Source organism: Diorhabda carinulata, chromosome X (assembly GCF_026250575.1).
Source record: "Diorhabda carinulata isolate Delta chromosome X, icDioCari1.1, whole genome shotgun sequence".
NCBI classification, from domain to species: domain Eukaryota; kingdom Metazoa; phylum Arthropoda; class Insecta; order Coleoptera; family Chrysomelidae; genus Diorhabda; species Diorhabda carinulata.
The window spans coordinates 9,571,062-9,592,620 of record NC_079472.1 but is presented as its reverse complement, the minus strand read 5'-3'; the positions used below and the strand labels follow the sequence as shown (position 1 = coordinate 9,592,620).

Sequence of the window (21,559 nt, the reverse complement as noted above, 5' to 3'; positions counted from 1 at the left end):
TTCTTCTTCATTTATCCTTTGAATCCTGTTTTGCTTGTCTGCAGTTCGGCCTTCTTTGTTGTTTGCTATTTCCGTATTCTATTTTCTTTTAGGTCTGCCTCTTTTCTCATATCACCTTAACTGTTTTGTGTCTTCCTTCATTCTCACGATGTATCCAAACCATTTCAACTGTTTTTGTTAGATTTTTGTTTCACCACATTACGTTCAATTGACGTCTAGTTGTATCGCTCCTTATTTAATATGTGGTCTTTTCACACCTATTATTTTTCGCAGTATCTTCATTTTACAACTAGTCATTTTTTACTTTAACCTGTTGGTTCGTTCCTATGAATCGCAACCATAGACCAGCAGTAGTAGTAGTACTGACTCGTAGACTTTGATTTGTGTGTATTTTTTTTATCTCCTTTTTGTTGAAAAATATTCTGTATAGTGCCACGTATGTGGATATTGTCTTATTCATCCTATTAGCCAGATCTTCGTCAATTCTTCCATAGAGTCTCACAATTGTTCCTAGATACCTAAGCTTGTTAATGGTCTTCTTCTAAAATTTTTGTACACATTTTTCACAGTTATTCCTATTTATATTTTTATTATCTCTGTTATGTAACAACACAGCTTTTAAAGTATATTTCGATGAATCAAGCGCCATTCACAAGAAGAATACTTGATATCGAGCTCCTGCATTGAACCATTGGCACCCCCAGCAAGGGAGATCCACTCCTTAAGACGGTGAGAAGTTATGACTGTTACCTTGACAACCACCAATCACGTAGCAAATCTCTTTTTGAACAATCAACTATAGCTCGCCGGAAATGCAACCAGATGTGATTGAGGGATCGATTACTATTCCTCAAAGTATTTTGAAGAACCATTATTACCTTCTTTACTTTGCAAAAGAATATATTGTCAATACAAAGGCGCCGTTGGTATTGGTAAGTCGGCATTCTGAGCAACTGGTCTTATAATAGGTTGCAAATTTGGATATTCGATCTCAAGCTTTCTTTTTTCGGAATAACTTTCAGTCTCTGTCGTACTATTGGAATTGGATATTTCTTCTCTTCCCTTTCATCCATTGAACCATTGACTCGCTACAGCTGCCATAGCATATATGTGGAGCCTACTGTTTATTTTGATTTCTGATTACAATTCTGATTACAGTACCAAAATGACTTCACCATAAATTCTCCACAATTAACTTGTCAGGATAAATTTTGCAGCTGCGGCTCGTATAACTTATCATTTTTGCCGTTACAATTATTTTCAACTTAACACAGAGTCATTCAATTCAAAACACTAATTTATACCAAATAAAAGAATATATAATGCACTCTATGAATTCTATTTACATATGCAGTCCAATTTAATAGAACCTCAGAGAATTTATTACCTGCGAATAAAAAAGGATCTAAAGAACATATTGGAACATATTCCTTATTATTTGAACTGAACAAAAAGCATGTAGACCAATTATTAGTTAACTATAATAAATTAAGTGAAAGTATTGTTGGCAAATAAAGAAAAAAATTACCTAATTTTAACTGTTCAATCGGAAATTCCCACTTTCTATCGTAGGGCAGGAGCTCCGCTTGATCGTCTATTCCTAATTCAGGATTAATATTTTCTACAGCACCTTTTTCAAAATTAGCTAAGCCTAATATTTCTAACTCTCTCTTGAGTTTCTAGAGAAAAAATACATCAGAATGATTGAAAAATAAATAAAACGAAAACTTAATAAAAATTAAGTTCGGTATTTTTACAAAACTTTATAAAATATAAAATTTCGTTTATTATTGGATAGCCCCGTGGTAGCTACCTTACTTTATTATAACAAATGTATTACTTTATATAAAATACGCATATTTAGATTATAACAATAGCAGGTACTAGATATTTTTCTATCATTTAAACAAAAATTAAATTATAGTTTAGAAAAATTGAAAAGGATGCTTTAAGCAATAATCAAGTCAAAAAGTAAAAAGCAATTCTTGGCATAAAATGAAATTACTGATTATAATTGATGTTACTATTATAAAAGCACGGGGTGCTTTGTACAACATTTTTAAACTAACTTTGTTTGGTAACCAATACATGGAACGGGAGAACCCAGTATTTTCCTGGAAGGGTTTGAGGAGAATTTCAAGCGAGCTTCCACACAGAATACCTGTGGTTTTGAAACGACCGCAGATATTATGCAAGCTCAACTACCTCTTCGATATGGAAGTAGCCATCATCAGGAGAATTCACCAGCTCCAGGAAAGTACCACCACATATATCTCCGACATGCAGATCCTCATCCGCCGCCATTCCAGCCTCACCCCGGAACAGGAATTGTATTGCCTTTAACCGAATCTTTGCATCCGCCCAGGAAAACTAACTACTACGCATCGAGATCGAGCTAGCCCAAGCACAGCCGTCGAATATCCAATTTATACCAAGCTCAGCCTCACACTTCGACACTGTTACCACGCAGCCATATTTATCCGACCACTTTCACTGTTGATTCCACTAGTCTCACCCAGCCGCTGTCACCGTAACCGCTAGGACCGCCAACCAAAGATCCGCCCCCACAGCAAGTTTTGCTAAGAACCGAGAATGCTAGCAATGTGGACAGCACGGTCATTTTCGTAATGAGCAGCCCTCTGAATTTTCTGCTCGACACGTGAGCAAGATGAAGTTTTGTCTAGGAATTTTACGTGTCCATGGTTGGGTAATTGCAAGGGCGCTGCGACAACATGAGGTCTGCGCAGCAAAGCCATTAAGATGCCTCACTTATCGCGTTACTCCGTCCGTCACAGAAAAACCAATCCCGTGTAAATCTGTACTCCTTAGTTCCCCTAGGCAGAGGATTGTATCACTCTTAGTTGATGCCTTTCGGACTACTTGCCACCCCTGTCCCGTTCCAGCACCTCATGGATAGAATAATTCGACCAGACATGGATTACTATTGCTTCGATTATCTGGACGATATCACAGTATTGGGAAATGCCACTTTAGTAGGAGGTCCCTCAGATTCTTGGGTCATCTTGTCACAAAAGAAGGAAGCTGCACGGACCCAGATAAAACAACCGCAATCGCCGATATGACCGCTCCGACAAATGACCGAGGCCAATGTCGCTTTTTAGAAATAGCTTCCTGGTACAGAATGTTCATACTATCGTTTTCTGATGTTGCAGCACAACTGCACTGACCACTGAATAGAATAGAATATCAACCGTTCTTCGGATGAAGGAGAACATGTCATTGCATACGCCACCCGCTTATTAACCTCCACCGAAAATAAATATTTCGTAACGGAGAAGGAGTGTAAGGAATCGAAAAAATGGGTACCGCTACCACTTAACCGTGCTTTCCGATCACCAGTCTCTACGATGGCTTCACTTTATTAAAAGCACCGCTGGCCGACTTGCCCCATCTAGCATGTTCTTACAGCCGTACGACTTTGATATAAAATACTGCAATACCTGCAATTTTTTTATAACCAGTACCCAGATGGGTATTTTTAGTTGGAGATATGAAAGAGATCTTGTATTTGGGTATCAGTAGGGTGATCGGACATAAGTTTTTGTATTCAAGTTTAGAAAATCTGAAACAATGAGGGAGAGTGTTTAAAAGCTTCGCGTATAGCCAGACGTTCAGCAGATAGAATTTTTGAGGATTAAAATGAGAATAAATAATAAATATAAGCTCACCCTTTCTTTTTTCATTCTTAGTGTCAAATAGGTAACTACAGCAACAAGGACAAACAAAAGTAATACTATTATAACAATTAACCAATCTTGTACAGCTTGTGGGGCATCTGAAATAAAATTTAGTTTGTATTTTAAAATTATCGATAATGATAATCCACTAGGAAATGAATGCGATATCCTTACTTTTAAATCTAAGTGTCACCTCACGAAAGTCACGATTGTTTTTGTATACAGCAACACATTTATAATTTCCAGCATCCGCTGCCACGGTTTCGTTAAATACAAGAATTTGCTTCTCTTCTTCAAATTGTATTCTAGATCCGTTCACTTCGAAATCAATACCATCCTATAATAATATTACAAACTAATAGGCTTAATGGCTAAATTATAACTTATGCAAAATTGTTTCAAATAAATTTTTCAATTCTTCATTGATCACTCTATATTTATAAAGTTATAACTTATAAAAAGAAAGAAGTGGGCTGGTAACTATATATATTTTTAATATTTATGTTATTGCTGTTAGCTTCAACTGTTCGATCAATTCGATTTTAAAAATTATTTGAAACGAATACACTATAAATCGTATCAGAGTTAAGTGTACGTTATTACTTTATTGATGATTGTTGATTTTGAAGATACAAAGTGATTGTTACAACAAGAAACCGTTTTGTTTAATGATATATATCCTGACAGACTTATCCCCAATGAATTTTTTTCTTTGCGGTTATTTGAATTCTATAGTTTATAAGGATTTACCTTAAACTTTTGACAATAAATATTTGATCTCGTCAATTAAAGGGTGTAAAATATGACACGACGAAGTAATATCTTAGAGCATTTAACATAAACAGAAAAAAACGATGGAAAATCGAACTTTGACTAAAAAGACAAAATTCTGAATAAGTTTGAAAAATATTAATTCAGATAATCTTCACAAACATCGGGGTTAGTAGTGAAGTTTCATGATTCTAGTTATATCGCAACTCTCTGAATCTTCAAGGACTATGACTTCTTTTTCATTAGTCGACTTTTGACTGTCGTCCTCAATTTTTATCTTTTTCTTATTGTTTGCAGTTTTATCATTAAGTTTCTTGTTTTGTTTTGTAATTGCAGCAAAACTATGCCTTTTTCGTGTGCGAACATCAAAGGGTCAAAGTTTTGCTGTATGTTTTGTGTCCATCGAGCAACAGCAAGACATTATATTCCTTTGTTGGGTTAACGACAGAAGCAAAATGTTCCAACCATTGACAGAACAGCTCACGGTTTCCATTGGCGAAATAAATTGACTTTTTAACTACTGGTTAATGCTCCAATTTTTTTCCCTTACCACCTACAATTTTTTTGGACTTCTTTTGCACTGTTTCGAATCAGCTCTCATTAACATTAAATATTTTGCCAGCATTCGGCAAATCTTGTCCTTATGTCGTTTCATAGGCGTAATACCAGGCCTTCCAAATTTCATTGTTCTATTAAATTTGTGTTTCAGTCCATTTTTTCGGCCGTTTGGTAAGTAAGTCTCCCAACATCTGTAATAATTAACACGTGTGTTCCTTCAAAAATAATATGTGCTATACTGGAAAAATTTTAAATTTGTAGACAAATACCGCTGGTCTTCCTTTATTAATTTCAATACGTTTTTCTGAATATTTTTTAGGTAATTGTATAGCGTTTTGTAGATCTCCTGCTTTCTATTTAAAATATTTTTGTTCAGTCTTTAGCTTTACCGCAATAAAATGTTTTTGGTAAAGATTTGTTGAAGATGTAATGTGATAAAATGTTTTGACAATGTCGGGAGCTGTTATGTGTAATTTTTGTGCAAATTTATAATTTTTTATCCAACAATACAAGTAACGTTGTTCAGAAGCTGAAAGACAAATTAATTTTCTCGAAATTTCACAATGAATCTGTGGAAATTCATCTTGAGTAAATATTCATCATCTATTTTCTACTTCAACCTAGGGATTTGCAAAGTGGTGACTAGTGGTTAATATCAACTCCTTCTGGTCGAATTCGGTTTCCCAGTAGTAGGCACACAATAAAAATATACTGTATAAGTTGTGTTAAGTACTGTATCCACTTGTTATAGTTTCTAATATTTCAACGGGTGATAATATTGTCGTACAAGATGAAAACCCGACAAGTCAATTTGGCAAACAATTTTGTGCAAGATAATGATATCGAGCGTATATGTCTAACCAGCATGTTTTGACTTAGTCCGTATTTGATGCATACATACGATTCAACAGGAACGCAGTTTTTATCAAATTCAAGTTTGAAGATGATCCTGATATTTGTAAAACCAGACTCTTAAAATTATTGACGAGCACTCAGAAATCAGTGCCAGGTGCCATCAAGTAAATGTTAGTAATTATGTCTGGAGAATTTATTGCGTCTATATTACATGCGATGTTTTTATCATTGACTACCTAATTTGAGATAAAATTGTGAATAATGAATAATATTTTCCTGCCAATATTCTATTTACAAATAAAAACAACAAGACAAAACATGCCCAATGCCCATATGGGTTTTTCTTTTTCTTCTTGCGAGCGAAGTCCTGTCGGATTATTCCAAAATATCCATCATGCGTGAATTACATACACCGTTTTATTATGAATGGTACATTCACTGGAAGTTTATTTTCTAAAAAAAACGATATCTCTTACAGGGCGAAAATAACATGTTGAACTTGAATCATGTGAATTTACATTATCCCACATGTGCACATTTTGTCTTGTTGTTTTTATTTGTTAAGAGAATATTGACAGCAAAATAGGGATTATTGGATTACCCTTGGATCGGATGAGTAATTCCACACCCGTGAACTCTAAAATAATATCTAGGTTTTCATCTAGATTATGAGGAAATATTTGAAATCTATCTTTCACACAAAATCGCATTATAAGAGGTTGCAATGTATTTGCAACAATCCAGGTCTCTTTTATTATATTCGGTAATTAAACATCGAGTACATTCTTGTATTTTGGATAGATGTGCACATAATGGACATCTTCTATGAAATGTTCTTTTCATTCTTTGTGCTTATCACAATATCCACTTACGGTCGAAGTTTATATATGAAAAGCAATTCAACACTCTATAACTAATCATGTAATAATAAACAAAATTTATTACATTTCTGAGCTGGAAGCAATATTAAATATAATACAAAAAAGATTAAAATCAATATACGATACTTCTTTAAAATAAATTTTGGAAAATATACTGATTATATTCACCTTGTACCAAAAAATTTTGGGTTTTGGCAATCCTTTAACCATACAACGCATTGTAATAGATTTTGGAAAATTTTCAACCATTTCTTTCTCCATGTTTGTAGATATAATTTCAGTTTTGATTGGATCTATAATACATATATGACATTAGAAGTTTTTAAGGTACAAGTTGAAAAAGAGACTGTTCGTTGGACTGATGTTGAACAAGGACGCTGTTGGAAATTTATTGTACCTACATACATATGTATAAAAAGGTCTTTTAAAAATCATTTATATAAAACGAAAAAAAAAACGAAAAACTCTTTACAAGTTCATGGTACAGAGGCTAAAACATCTACATGAATTAACTTTTCTTAACAAAATTCAAATCACTGTGATCTCAATAATACAACGGGCGACGCATTTGAGCACCATGTAAATGGGTAATGCTTAGGTGCTTCGTGGGAACAAAATGATCGTTGCTCAAAAAATGGCAGCTGCTATTCGACTTACAGTTTGGCTTTTCCAATTAAACATCTTATTCATTGTGATACCGAGATAGCTCACTTCATTAGAGAAACTCAATTCTGTTTTAAAGATCGAAGGAGCTCTCATACAGAATTTGAAAGTTGTGGTCTTGGACCAGAATTGTTCTTTCATTGGCATGACCTCTGTTGTGCACCCTTGACCTTTCTGGCTCAACCAGCAAATTATCAATAACCATTGTCAACATGATGGAAGAGGATATCCTGACTTAGAGACATCTTCTTATTATGAAAAGGTGTATTTGCAACATGAAATGGATTCAGTCTAAAATAAATTTCTCTGTTTTGGATTATATCGCTGCTTACTGTACTACTCCCTCAATGTCGATAAAAGCGCCCAAAGCCGCACCTTTCTGGTGACTTGCTCTGTTGCTCTCGTGATATACACTACTACGTCGCGAAGACTTATCTACTTGGATTTACCCAATTAGTTTGCATGTTGTGACTTGTGTAATGTTTTTTCGAGAAATGCTCGATAGACTAATAGGTCTAAAAGGTTTCGCTTGTTAGTAAGTCGGAATTTTTGGAATCGTTGGTGATATTCATGCTGAACACACTATTTACACAACCACTACACCAACATTCACCATAACACTGTCTGACGCGCATTTCGATAACCAAGTTATCACCTTCAGAGACTGAAAGTAAAAGAGTTTACCTTCAGTCTCTGAAAATGATAACTTGGTTATCGAAACGCTTGTCAGACCCATCCGATCTTATAAAGCGGAGTAACTGACCGCCGTTTTCCAATCACTTTTTTTTGTATTTTTGAGTTACTCTTTATCGCATTTCTTCAAATTCACCCCAGTAACATTATTAATGGTTGTAAGTGCCCACTGTAAGTTTTATTCCGATTTGTCTGAAGAAAACGTGGATATTCTTCACGCTTTTTCAAAATAGTGACATTTGTTTCATATACAGTCATATAAAAGTAGGAAATTCCTCACAATATTACCTGTTATTGTAAGATTTATGTACTTAGTTTCTGTTCCTCCGTTGCGAATTAATGCCTGACAAATGTATATTCCGGAGTCATCTCTATTACTATTGACAATATTTAACGTTATACTAGATGAATAATTAGTACTACTATTTTTAAATTTCATTCCTGAAAACATTACCAGTATGAGTAAGTGGGAATATATTTTCTATTATCACTCACTTTTGGTCTCTTGAATAAAATTTCCATCTAACAACCAAGCGACATCACTGTAATATGAAGCATCAACTGAACATTTCAAAGAAACATTCTCACCTATAGCGTAAACAGCTGTTTTGGAGACCAAATTAACTATTGCCGTATCAGCAAATCCAGAGATATCAAATCCTTCGAGAACATCTAGAAAATTTTTTAAGTACCTAAATAAAATTCCAAGTTCAAAATCAATCAATTTTTTCATCGTGCAGAATACATTCAAATAGCATATATTACAGCATTTTCCTCAAAATCAATGGGTTTGCTACTTAGTGAGAACATATTTTTCTAGAACTAATTTTAGTAAAAGTAAACAAGAATTTTTAGAGAACTTAAGTTAGTTCGTAGATTCGTCACATGTGCCACATTATTCTGGTGTATTTTAAGGTGACCCCGTCTTTAGAATAGAAACAAAATTGAAAAATAATTGAGGTTTGCTCGGGAAAAAATTTTCGAAGCAACGAAAAATAATTTGAATTATTTTCACTACTGGCAAAATTGTAGTGAAATTTTATACGAATATGTTTTGGAGCTGTGAATTTATTTTCACGTACCAAGTAATATTGAGCAAAACGTTTTTAAAATTAACTCAATTAATTTAACAATTTAAACCATTCAACTTTAAACCACTTTTGGTACTCGGTTCTGTTTAGCAAATACAAAATATTTCATTTTGAAAATTATGTAGTAATAACCGATGCCGATGCTGGCGTAGAGTAATGATTAAGTTGTTTATTAAACAAAAACTCAAAAACAGATAATGAGAATGGAGACTGAGAACAAGATAAGATACAACCAAACTGTGCAGTCCAAAGGACTAGAATTGCATGACCAAGGAGGCCAATGAATGAGAGCTTCTGCATTTCACCAATCGCAAAATGATTACTAACGACGACACCCTCTTTCAAAATGCGGTGGAATTCAATTGAATATAAAAATACAGATTTTTGCTCGTCTACTACCTCGAATAAGCGATTCTTTTAAAAACCAAGGTACACAAAGTTACTGACCAAAAATTAAATTTAAATCGCAACCCACTTGTTTTTGATCAAAATTCTATTTTTGCTATTGTTTGTTGGATTTTCTTATGCGTTGTTGTCATTTTTGTTCCTCTGAAATAAATAACTAAGTCATCTGCGTATAATGCATTTTATTGGTGATTTACAGTTTGCATTAATTGATTTATCGCTATGAGAAATAATGTTGTACTGAGAATCGACCCTTGTGGTATACCATTTTCTTGTATTTTCAACTGGGAGTATACTCCATGTATTCGCACTTGATACTGGCGATGTTCTGAGAAGTTTCAATATGTTGCCTCGTATTGATCAGTCGTAGAATGTTTTAATTATTGAGTATTTTCAGAATGTCTCATACGCTTTACAAATATCAAAAAATATTCCGATGCAGTGTTGTGTTATTGTCTCTGGGTTTGATTTCGGCTTACATGGCTTAGAAATGGAGATTATGATAGAGGTTGTCCATACTTTTGGTTGTTTTTCTTTTGTCATTATTCGATTGTATATCTTTAATAAATGTTCCAAACTTTAGTTATTTAAATTTTTTAGAAAAATAAGAGGAATATTGTCTGAGCCTACACAAGTGTTTTTAGGGTATTGTAATGAATTTTTGAGTTATATTTAAATTGTTGGTTTGTTGAATGTTGTTAATGTTTATTTCTTTGGATAGCCTTGCAACGATCTTTCTGAAATTAGAGAACCGTACTTACGAATTAGCCAAACGGATTCAAAGATGAATAAAGAAGGAAGAGTCAGAATTTTTAATATTTAAAAGAAGTCCCTGCTGTTTAGTCCGTATAAATATCTAGCAGCTCTCTTTTGTAGTTTTAAGATTCGCTCAAATTGAGTCGCATTACACGTACCTCAGAAGGGAAGGACATATCGGAGATGCGACTCAATAGGGGCATAATAAACTGTGAAGGAGGTGGATAAGTTGAGTTTTTTGGAAACTGAACTCAGTGCAAAGCAGGAGGAACTTAATTTTTTAGATAAGGCGGCAAAATGTAGATTCCATTTGAAAGAATTGTCCACAACAAGCCCTGAAATTTCACAGATTCAACGACGTCAATGGTGGTGTTATTTAATAAAAAAGGCTGCAAGGTATTTTTATAGGATAATGGTTTTAGAAACGTTGAGACAGAGAAGATTAGAATCGCACCATGATTTAAGGATGATTATGTCACTAAATATGGTCCTATGAAGTGCCATTAGATCAGGGTTGCTCCAAGAGAAACTAGTGTTGTCTGCAAATGGATATAATTTACCAATGATGTCTTGATAGGCGATGTCGTATATAAACAGAAGAAACAAAATAGGGGCTAGTACTGAGCCTTGGGGCACCCACATTCTATTGGCTTGCAAGATGACATTGTTGTATCAACCCTTACGAGCTGTTAGTTGGGGTTAGTTAGGTAAAAAATTGTACTTCTTCATCGATGTCTGCATTTTCATCTATTCTATGGAGATTTTCTTGAATGAATTCTCGAAATTTGCTCCAATTTGCTGAGTTAATTTCCCATTTTGTTGTTGGATGCGGTATAATTTCCTCTTCATATTATAGGATGGTGGTCACTATCATATAAATACGTTGATACATCTCAATTCAGCTTTTCTGAGATAGATGGATGACATATCGTTAGATCGATAGCAGAGTCATCGCCAGTTCTTATGTCATGTATAGTTTTTTGTCCGTCTTTCAGGTGGTTAAGATTGTACGTCTTCAACATTTTTTCAAGTTTTTCCCAAAAAAGCAGTTTGTTTAGGGGAGCCCCAGAATTGATTGTGGGCATTAGAATCTCCTACTTTTAACTGAGGAGCTGGAATTTGCTCTAGTAGCTCAGTAATCTCTTCGGTCGTAGGCTGATTATTTGGGGGAATATATATGTTACACAAAAAAAGCTAATCGTATCTTCCACTCTTCCAAAAATTATATTGTTTGGATGTATTGTTTGACTTAGAGCTAGCCTTAAGGTAATCTTCTAACCTAATGTTTTCGATGGCGTCAAACAGGATAGCTTGATTTCTAGATGGGAAGTTGTTTAATTTAGTTGGTTAGTTTGCTACTGAAGAGTATGATTTCGGTGTTGATTTAATTTGTGAAATAAACTTACCAGTAACATTATATCGAATAATTCCATAAACAGAGTCTATTACATTAGTTGCAATACACTTTAGGACCACTGATTGAGTTGCATTGATCTTTAGTTCAGAAACTAATATTGGTGGATTGTTCTTTGTTATTTTACCTTCTAACTAAAAAATAAAGTTCATGCTTTGAAGGCAAAAAGTAAATATAGTGTCATTTTATATACATTTTCATTCCTAGATGCCTCGGCTATTGACGTGAACGTTCTCAAAATTGTATATTGAATTAATATTAATCATAATAGTTGGCGGCTTATGGTAAACACTCAATACGTCTTTATTAATAACATAAAAAATGCCAGTGAAAATTGATTTCATTTTAATAAATGATTTCATAAATATTTAACCAAAGTTCTATCAGTTTTGATTTGCTGAAATACCTTGTCTATGTATATTAAAAACAACCTACTTACTATACTTACGTGGCTATTACCATATCTTAGTTCCAGATAAGATTCATCCTCCCACGTTATTTTGGGAGTGGGATTTCCCTTAGTAATGCATTGCACAGTACCTTCTTCGCCTACTAAGTGGAAATGGGCAGTCTTAAGAGACACAGAAGGCTTGGCTAAAAAAATGTACAATCTTAGGTTATCTAATTCCAAACGGTATTCTCAAAAAAATGTCGAGAAACAATAATTAAAAGCTAATGCAGGTGTTACGACGTTACTGCCATCACTGTCAACTAAGTTGGAATCTTTGGAACCGATGGTGATTTTCACACTGTTCACACTACTACTCACAATTACACAGTCTGACAAGCGTTTCGATAACCAAGTTACCGTCTTCAGAGACTGAGAGTAAACAAAAAGTTCCTTGGCTGGAATCTTCACATTAGTTTCTTAACTACTAACTATAGAGTAAGGAATAGGTACTTTGTCCCTATTTAAATTTTTTTCTACATTTGATAATTTCAATGCTTTCGAATGTATCCAACAATTTATTCCTGGATATATTTTCTAACAATTTTCAATTATTTATATTTATTTCCTGATTATGACTGGCAGCGTGATTGGCAATTCACGATTTTTCAGTCCGTCCATATTTTAAATGAGCTATGTACTCTTTACACCGTAGTGATCTCTTACTCTGCCCGACCTACCTCCCTTCACAATCATTATAGCTAACCAAATTTGTAATTGTCCTTATATTATCTCTCCATGTCGAGTGGAAAGTGAATTAAGCGATGTACCAGGAAATGGAGACTGGTCATCATCTTATGTTGGAGAGAATCAGCCAGGAGGTACTTGCACGTAGCGGTGTTTTTCCTAAATACATCAAATTCTAACCTATTACTATTCTCAAGTAGTAAGATATCTAAAATTCATAACTGTCCATTTTTTCCCATTTCATGAGTGAACTTTATAGATGGACATTTTGAATTGATTTATAAAATGAATTCTTCCAAGTGTCCCTTTTTCGTATTTAATATAACAAAAATATCATCCGCATACCCTGGGAATTTGTTGTTCTTTCCATTTTATTTTGTTTTGAAAAAGCATTCGTAGGAAACAAATTCTTTGTTGTCTTAGCATTTATCGTACATTTTTCACAGTTAAGACCTTTCTATATTCAATTTTCTGAATATACATACGATCTTGTTTGCAGGAGTATTTCAATAGATAATTTTGGTAAATATCGAAATTAGAACTAAACGTCAAAAATAATTTTAAAAATAAAATATTACTATTGATTAAGATACCTGGGAGAACCATTTTATCGAGGGTAAAAGTTGACATTTTTCAAAAAATGTTTTACTACTGTTATGATCATAAATTACTTTAACAACCTAAAGTTATTAATATAATTGATATACAAATTTTATTTGATCTCATGATTGAACACTACACTTGAATAATAGCTCAGCTATAGACATCCCTGTTGTTAGTTGAGTTTTGTAAATCTGTCAAGAATGAACACCAGAATCATTATTATTAAGATAAAGTTCAGAACGGTATAGAAACTTCTTAACACAATTTAAGAAAATTATTTTATACATTGAAAATATATAGTGTGGTTAAAATGTCATTTTGGTTTTGGTCATTATAAAGTGTTAGATCCGAAAATATCATATCAGTAGATCAAAGTATCCAGAATCACTATTTTAAATTGCATTTCTACGTTACCTCTTCATTTCCGTCAAGTTGTACTAAATTTTCAATCAGAATTCAAACATGTGATATGTGGAGGTCCATTTAAATAATGATATATTTGATATGTTCATCTAAGCTAGAGGATTTTCGAAAATTTTAGTATTTACCGATAAGACCAAAGATGTTAAAAATTTTTCATATATATGGGGCTACGGTTAGTGATAAATCATTTTTAGAACCATTTTATAAATCAACATTGGAATATAACTTACCTGAAACGTTCACGAAAAATGGAAGGTATTTTTTGATTCCATTGTTTCCAATTAAGGTATAATTACCATAGTCATCTATATTAATATTCTTAATTTTCAAACTAGTAATGTTCAGTTCTTGACTGTAAGTTACTTCGTACTTGTCGTTTTCTGAGGCAATTTCATTTTCATTATTATTGTACCTATAATTATTACTCATTATTCACTATTAAAAAATATACTTAGTAATGGCAATGTGTTACCCACAGAACAAATAATTTCTTGCCTTTGATCTTGTGGCAACATGATCATATTTGAAGCTGGATATTTTAATAATATCAACGTTTTATCTTTGACTCTGTTCTTCTGAACGAATTTATGTACAAACATCGCGTTGTACAGATAAATTTAGTTATTAAAATTTAGTCTACTTGGATTAAAAAATATAATTTTTGTTTCTTTTCATTCTTGAGATAGATCATTACTTTAAATTCGCACAACAATAAATAATTATTTGGATATATTAATCCAAAAATTAATTCAATAGTTTCAATTCTTTCATTGTAATTTATTCGCAACTATTTCTACACCCAGCAAAATGATCAATTTTCATGTTTAGATCCGTCTGACTGAAGGTTTAACAATTGAATTATTGTATGGTAAATTAATTTTAGGTTTTTGAATACTTTAATAACATATAAACATTTCAGCTATACTAAAATATTTTTAAAAAATTCAAAATTAGAGTCTAGAACAGTTTAAGCAACAATAAAAATATTTGGCGATAATAGATTCATGTTGCAAAAAGTTCAATAAAAACAATTACCAGTTACCAGCTCTTGTACCAAGAGTGTGTTGTGAATATATTAATTAATACTTCAGTTTTTAAGTTGAATTTGCAGTGGTATTTGTTGACATTATTTTTATTTAATGTTTGCTTTTCGATCAAGACAAAGCGGAAAACGTGAATAAATGCAACTACACAGTTGCAAAATTTTGTCTAAATTATCTAAGTATTGTAGTAAGATATAGTCGTCAACCTGACTCAGTTTTACCGATACTACCAAGGCCAATCGACACATGCTCTTCCGAGCTGTCTAATATAACCCGCCTAGAGCAGTTTCCTCAAAACCTACTCGACAGGAAGACGTGGCTTATGAACAGCGAATTCGCCTGCAGACGCCCAGAGCTCCAATTTATCGGCACTTATTTGTTTTTGAAGAAGTTCAAGCCTGTGCAATCAGTTACCAAGGTACGTCTTAACCGAGCACTACAACCTAAAGAAGTTCAAGATTAATATCTCCATAAGCATCTCCACATGACAGGCAACACTCTCATTACTCGATTGTAAAAGTGCTTGCTTTTTATATAAAATAAATCTGTTAATAACCAGTTTGGCAGATTACTGTTTAAAAATTTCAATATACCTATTTTATTTTCGAATAAAATTAAGTTTACTCGAGGAATACCGTTCCCTGCGTACGTGAGATTTAATTAAACAGTATTATACGGATTATTCTCAGGTATTCCCAAACGTTGTACTGCACCGGCCTTTGCAACACATATGATTAGTCTTCTGCCTAAAAGGCTTTAGTTTTGGCAATAACTTCTTTATTGGCTAATTTTGTCCAGCAAGCGTTCTTTTTTATTTGTGAGAATAGGAGAAAATCGTTGAGAGACAGAAGTGAAGAATATGGTGGAGGTAGAAGAAATACGATGCCTAATTAATGCATTTTACCTTTCGTTTTTTCATTTGTGCATTGTGTTATTAAAACAGCACATTCTTCTTCTTCATATTAGGCCATTTTCCCGTCATTTCGTCCTTCAAACTTTCCAACTACACAACGACATAGTCGCTGTTTATAGTTGTTCTCTCTTTAAGGCAGTTACTAAATATTATCTCATGCGAATCCAAAACAGCGATGCCATGAACTTGCTAGCCGACTTTTGTGTCTGCTCACGCTTTGGAATCGATAAATCCTGTTAGGTCAACTCGGCCGACTATCTCTTGGTCTTCAATGTGAAATGAAAGCTATGCTTTATCCATTGATCTGAGAAAATGTGGGTTTCCTACGGCTGAACAGCTCCAGAGACTGCTTAAAATAATCAATTCGTTGTTGTTATTGGTAGATTGTGACACGAGACACCCATTTTAAACATAGCTTTCGCATAAGTAAATATTCATTTACTTTATGTCCAAACTCTCCTTTGATGTCTTTGGGATCTTAGCTATCTCAATCAGTTCCATTTTACAAATTATTTCTTAATGTTTAATTTTCCTGATGCAAAGTTCGAATGATGTTTATCAAACCAAACCTTGACTTCAATAGTATTTCTTCGCTATAACTCCTACAATAATAGTACTGTAGCTGTCAAATTTAGTACTTGTAGTCTCACCTACATGCAAGCCTCCAAAATGTTCTTCCCATCTAATATAGTCACAAACCACCTATTTTATAGATGTTTCACATAGATGGCTTAAGGCTGAATCATTCTTATGATTCAATTTCAGAGCTATAGATGGGTCTACTAGCATATATCAAGCTGGAAAATTTTTGACAAAATTGGAAAATTGAATGTTGATAGACATTGTGCAATTTCTATTTTTGTATCTTTTCGATTACGTATAGTGCTAGTTGTGATTGTTTCTTCAAAATGACTGTGGTACGAAAAATTGAGAATCTATTATAATATGATGCTTTTATTCCTAAATTCTCATAAGGACATAAAATATTTTAATAGATGGCTGCCGGCTATAAACAATACTAAATTAACTGCAAAGGATGTATTGGGTATAACTTAAGATGTAACATTTAATTAACAATTTTTGTAGGCAATATTTTGTTTAAAAATATATTTTTTCTTCTAGTTTTATTTTTACCTTATTTATAAATATATACACGTTATGTTTAGATTATTATTATAATTAAAGGATTATTGGATTATTAGATTATTTTCAAAAGCTTTTTTATCTACCTTTTACTTGAGTATCGAAATAAGTGCTCGTACAATAACTCAAATATTTTTCTCCTAACAAGATTGCAACTACTAAATTTCCAAAAAAATTTGAAAATCTGATTTGAATTTGAAGTTCTGAGGTAGCAGTATGGACTACCTTCAAACAATTCAAATTACGCGCCATAAATAAAATTTAAATTCGCTTCTTTTATGAAAGATGCCGTAGGTCAAATTCAGACTCCCAGTCGACGTCAATTTGGTTAGAACAAATAAGATTGTCGTAATCCATCTAAAAAGGTGATCTGTGAATAAAGTATAAAACAGAATATTTTTATATCTGTTTTATGGTAAGTCATTGTTTTTTTTTAATTTTCTCTGCAATATCCCTATATTTCACGGTTGCGTGTATTTGGAAAGTTCTGTAATGGTGAATGAACGTTTCCATAGAAGAATTGTGTTGATATCCGTTGGCAATTCTATAAATTGATGGAACTTACCAAGTGAAATTAGGTTGTGGATGGCCCCATACCTCAGCTTTTAATTCCACATATTCATCTCCGTCCTTTGTTTCCCGATAACTGGAATTGTCTACGTCGTACATCGAAATGAATTGTTCTGTTTTATCTGAAAATATGAAAAATTCACACACAAATCTTAGTTTTACAGGTAATTATTACATAATTTTACGCACGATTTTGATTACTATTATCAATGAATATTATTATTGTTATTATTATATATATGTTCTTGATTTTAGGTCTCTTCTGTTTTAAAATTAGTTTTTTTTTAATAATTGTTGAAAGAAAGATAAATTTTGACGTTTCGACGAAGTATCCAGCAGATAACAAGATAATTTTGTTACTACAATATTTATTCAGTTTAGAGTTGTCAATAAAGTAATCATAAAGGTCAACGCAGTTGTCCATTGTGCTGTTACCAAATGGTTAAATTCTGTTGAGTGTAGAGGGTGAGTGTACATGCATCCATTGCTTTGATTAAAAAGCCATCAAGTAGCAGTTTTTTTATCAATTGCGTAGTGGCTGTTATAAATGAGCCGCAATATATTCTCAGCGCTTAATGTTTTCCAAAATCCGGTGTACCTGTTTTGGGACAGCTTCTAAACTAATTATATGAATCAAAATTGTAATAAAATATTAGCCATTACCTCACTTAAGCCTTCCGATGTTAATCGGATTATCAAATATAGGTTAGGTTAGGTTAGCGACTCCTTCACAACAGCCACATGGGATTCTGGCAAATATTAAACGCTCAGAACACGTTGGGGCTTTTTTATAATTCTTATTATGGCCACGATTCGACGTGTTTCTAGATTTAGTAGATAAATTTGAGAAAGGAACATTGTTGTATTTCACAAAATCGTTAAGTTACAGTCAATACTTTTTTTCTAGCGTTTACTGATATGAATTACAAAAAATATACAAAAAAGTTTTTGTTTATTTTCGTTTGAAGCTCTTAGTGTCAGCAACATCTTTCTGTCTTCTTGACAGTAGTGTTAGTATCAGTGCCATTATCGTTTGAATTTCGTTAACAGAAATGCACAAAATAATCATTCTACAAATGATTGGTTATGGACATAACACACAGTAACAAATGGAAGCTGTTCGTTTCATCAAATATTTCCTAATTTGTCGCATATATCCCAAGGAACAGCTTGGTCATGTGAGACAGATAAAAAAGTAGCTGCCAATGCAGTAAGTGATGATACGAAATTGGATATTATGTTTGAGTTTCAAAAAAATCCACATCACTCTGGCTGGAAAGCAGCCCCAACGTGCAATATTTGCCACACAACAATTTTTTAAATATTGAAGGAACATAAATGAGAGCACATTTACCTTTTACAGCATGTTAATTGTCAAAATTGAGGCTAATTGGTATAATGAGAATCCTCACTGGATGAGAAAATAACATACGCAATATTCTCAACATTTTGTTTTCCAAAAGATAGTGATTTTTGTAAATGAACTGCCTATTCCAAAAGATGAAAGTGAACTTCGTAATTAAGTATTCCAAACGATAAAACTGAGCTTCGTTACTGAAAGAAATGTGAAGTGAAATCGATATAGAATGCTGATCATTCATTACAGAACATTGTACATTCCTCTAGTTTATAATGTTAACCGAAACAAGAGGCATCGAATGTTACGACACATTTTTCAAGCGAACACTCTAAATTGAGATAATCAAGTAACTTAGTACCTTATTATACTAAGATATGAACTTACCAAAAACATTTACTGTAATGTTTGTAACATTAAAGTGGCCCTGATGGTCAGACACATTGCAGACGTAAGTTCCCCTGTCGTCTAATGTCGCATTAGCTATTAATAAGGAGCTTCTTGTATCGTCAAATTTGATTACCATCCTTTTTGACTACGGAAATACAAAAAATAGATAACAAGTGTGGTGGTAAATAATAAAATGTGAAATGTTTTAATGATATTTAACCGTTTTCGCAATTTACATCTCTAATTAGATCGGTTATGTGGTTCCATAGAACAGACGATTTCTTCTTTTACATGGTTTTTGGAAATGCAAATATTCCCAAAGTGTGACTATTAGCTGAGCATTTTGAAAAGTAAGAATATAATGAATTGCTTGGTATGTCAGGGAATAAAGGAGAGAATATATTTTGTCATATTATGTCACATTAGCTATGAGTGTAATAGAAAAAGTTCATCACATTTTCCTAACCTCATTTACGACGAAATTTTCCTCTCTCTTCAACAACGTCTTAAAATTTTAATCCAAAATAACTGATAAATTATGTGTGAACATGCGAGAAACCACCACTAGAATCTTATAACCTATTAATTTGCTACTCAAACATTAACTTGAAATGCGTGTTAATAATATGACATCCTTTTGAATTCTAGAAATGGCTTCGTTCATGAGAAAAATCCATTTTGAAAAATTTGGATTGAAAGCTATTATTTCTTGTGAAATTTGATAAAAATCCACTCTAACCGAGTTGTTCTTGAATTATCTTCCGATTACTTAAACAAAACGTATTTGTTTGTTTTGCCAACTTAATCAACTAAATTTAAAATAATATTTTCTTTATTAATGGTTCTTGTTGTTCTTGTTCTACCAGATTTTTTTTTGGTCTCACATTCTTAGTTTCTCGACAACGTCGTTCAATGGCTCAAAATGTATTTTTATTCGGTGTAGTAGTATAGGAAACTTTTCTGTATACGCGTAACAGCTACGCTGGATTTAATTTTACAAATAACAAGGTTTTGAATATCAAATTATTGGTGACTTATCGTCACCAATACTTTCAAAACTATCAACGACAGTTTTCCATGGTAAATTAAGAGAAAACCAATATTTTCTGATTAGTGATTGTTTATGTTTATGATATCTAACCAACGTGATTTTTTTGGTGCTGCATATCTCGTATCATTCAATATATATTAATTAAGTCCTTACCTACTTTGTTTCCCAAAATCTCGAATAAATAAATGAAATTTAAGCGACAAGCATCTATCAAAACGAAACAGCGGTTTAAAATGGAATTGAAAAATGTATTTATTAGTAAAATTCAAACTAAATACTTACGTTAATTTGTCCTGTGGGTGGAATCCATAAAAATTCCTTCTTGACTTCAGGATATCGTAAACTACAAATTAGATGCATGTTTCCACCTACAACTGTATGTCCCTTATTTTGATCCATAATTACGGGGGGAGAAAGAGAGGAAATGCTATCTGAAAAATAAAGTTTTTTAAATAACCTTAATATATATCAAAAGTATTTCAATACACCGCAAGTTTTACATTATTTATTACAGCAAATCAAAAATATATGACAATAACGATTTATAACTTTTCACTCAAAATTTTAACGTTTTTTTTTAAACCGCCTTTCTCTTGTCTTGTGCTGATTTTCTAACGAAACCGGTTCTCTCTCACGAATATTCTAAAATGTGGAATCTCCGATCATAGAAAAGAGTAGAATTACTAGAACCATCGATTTCAGCCGCATCTTGCATACAAACCCCAAATTACACAGTGGTCTCGTCTTTCTTTTGAGAAGGATCTTCGTAGCTGGCTAGCCTGAAGAGCTCTCCGATCGTGTTTGTACCAGGCTGGCTTATATTTAAACATATAATCGATTTTTTTTATTTTATTCTCCAATTCAAAGTACAGTGCACTTACTTTACAAAATTAATAATCTACTTAAATACATCAGTTAACACGAACATTTTTTCACTTATTCTAATTTCAATGAAAGTTCCAGTACACACCTTCAACTGTTAAGAAAGTCTTTATTGTCATTTTTTTCTTGTCTCTTTGAAATATACACATATAGAGAGTTTCTTGTAATTCTCTGGTGTCATTGGTTGAAATACCTTTATAGTGATTGTACTTGTACATGTTGTGATTTTTAGTAAGGACGTTCAATGGAACCTTGAAAGTATAA

At 32.9% G+C, this 21,559-nt stretch overlaps 1 protein-coding gene across 2 annotated transcripts in view; it reads right to left on the bottom strand.

Annotated features, from left to right (window-relative positions):
- LOC130901322 (vascular endothelial growth factor receptor 1-like) overlaps positions 1-21,559 on the bottom strand; it is a 44,373-nt gene that overhangs the window by 15,214 nt on the left and 7,600 nt on the right. The window contains exons 5-17 of one of the 2 annotated variants that reach the window (XM_057812625.1): positions 21,384-21,546; positions 20,696-20,844; positions 19,360-19,507; positions 17,611-17,737; positions 14,177-14,358; positions 12,225-12,379; positions 11,778-11,919; positions 8,615-8,791; positions 8,408-8,560; positions 6,932-7,056; positions 3,873-4,035; positions 3,690-3,796; positions 1,529-1,679 (exon numbers count right to left, since the gene is read on the bottom strand). In XM_057812625.1, the coding sequence (XP_057668608.1) occupies positions 1,529-1,679; positions 3,690-3,796; positions 3,873-4,035; positions 6,932-7,056; positions 8,408-8,560; positions 8,615-8,791; positions 11,778-11,919; positions 12,225-12,379; positions 14,177-14,358; positions 17,611-17,737; positions 19,360-19,507; positions 20,696-20,844; positions 21,384-21,546 (1,942 nt within the window). The remainder of the gene's footprint in view (positions 1-1,528; positions 1,680-3,689; positions 3,797-3,872; positions 4,036-6,931; positions 7,057-8,407; positions 8,561-8,614; positions 8,792-11,777; positions 11,920-12,224; positions 12,380-14,176; positions 14,359-17,610; positions 17,738-19,359; positions 19,508-20,695; positions 20,845-21,383; positions 21,547-21,559) is intronic. The other variant, XM_057812626.1, reaches the window with a different exon arrangement.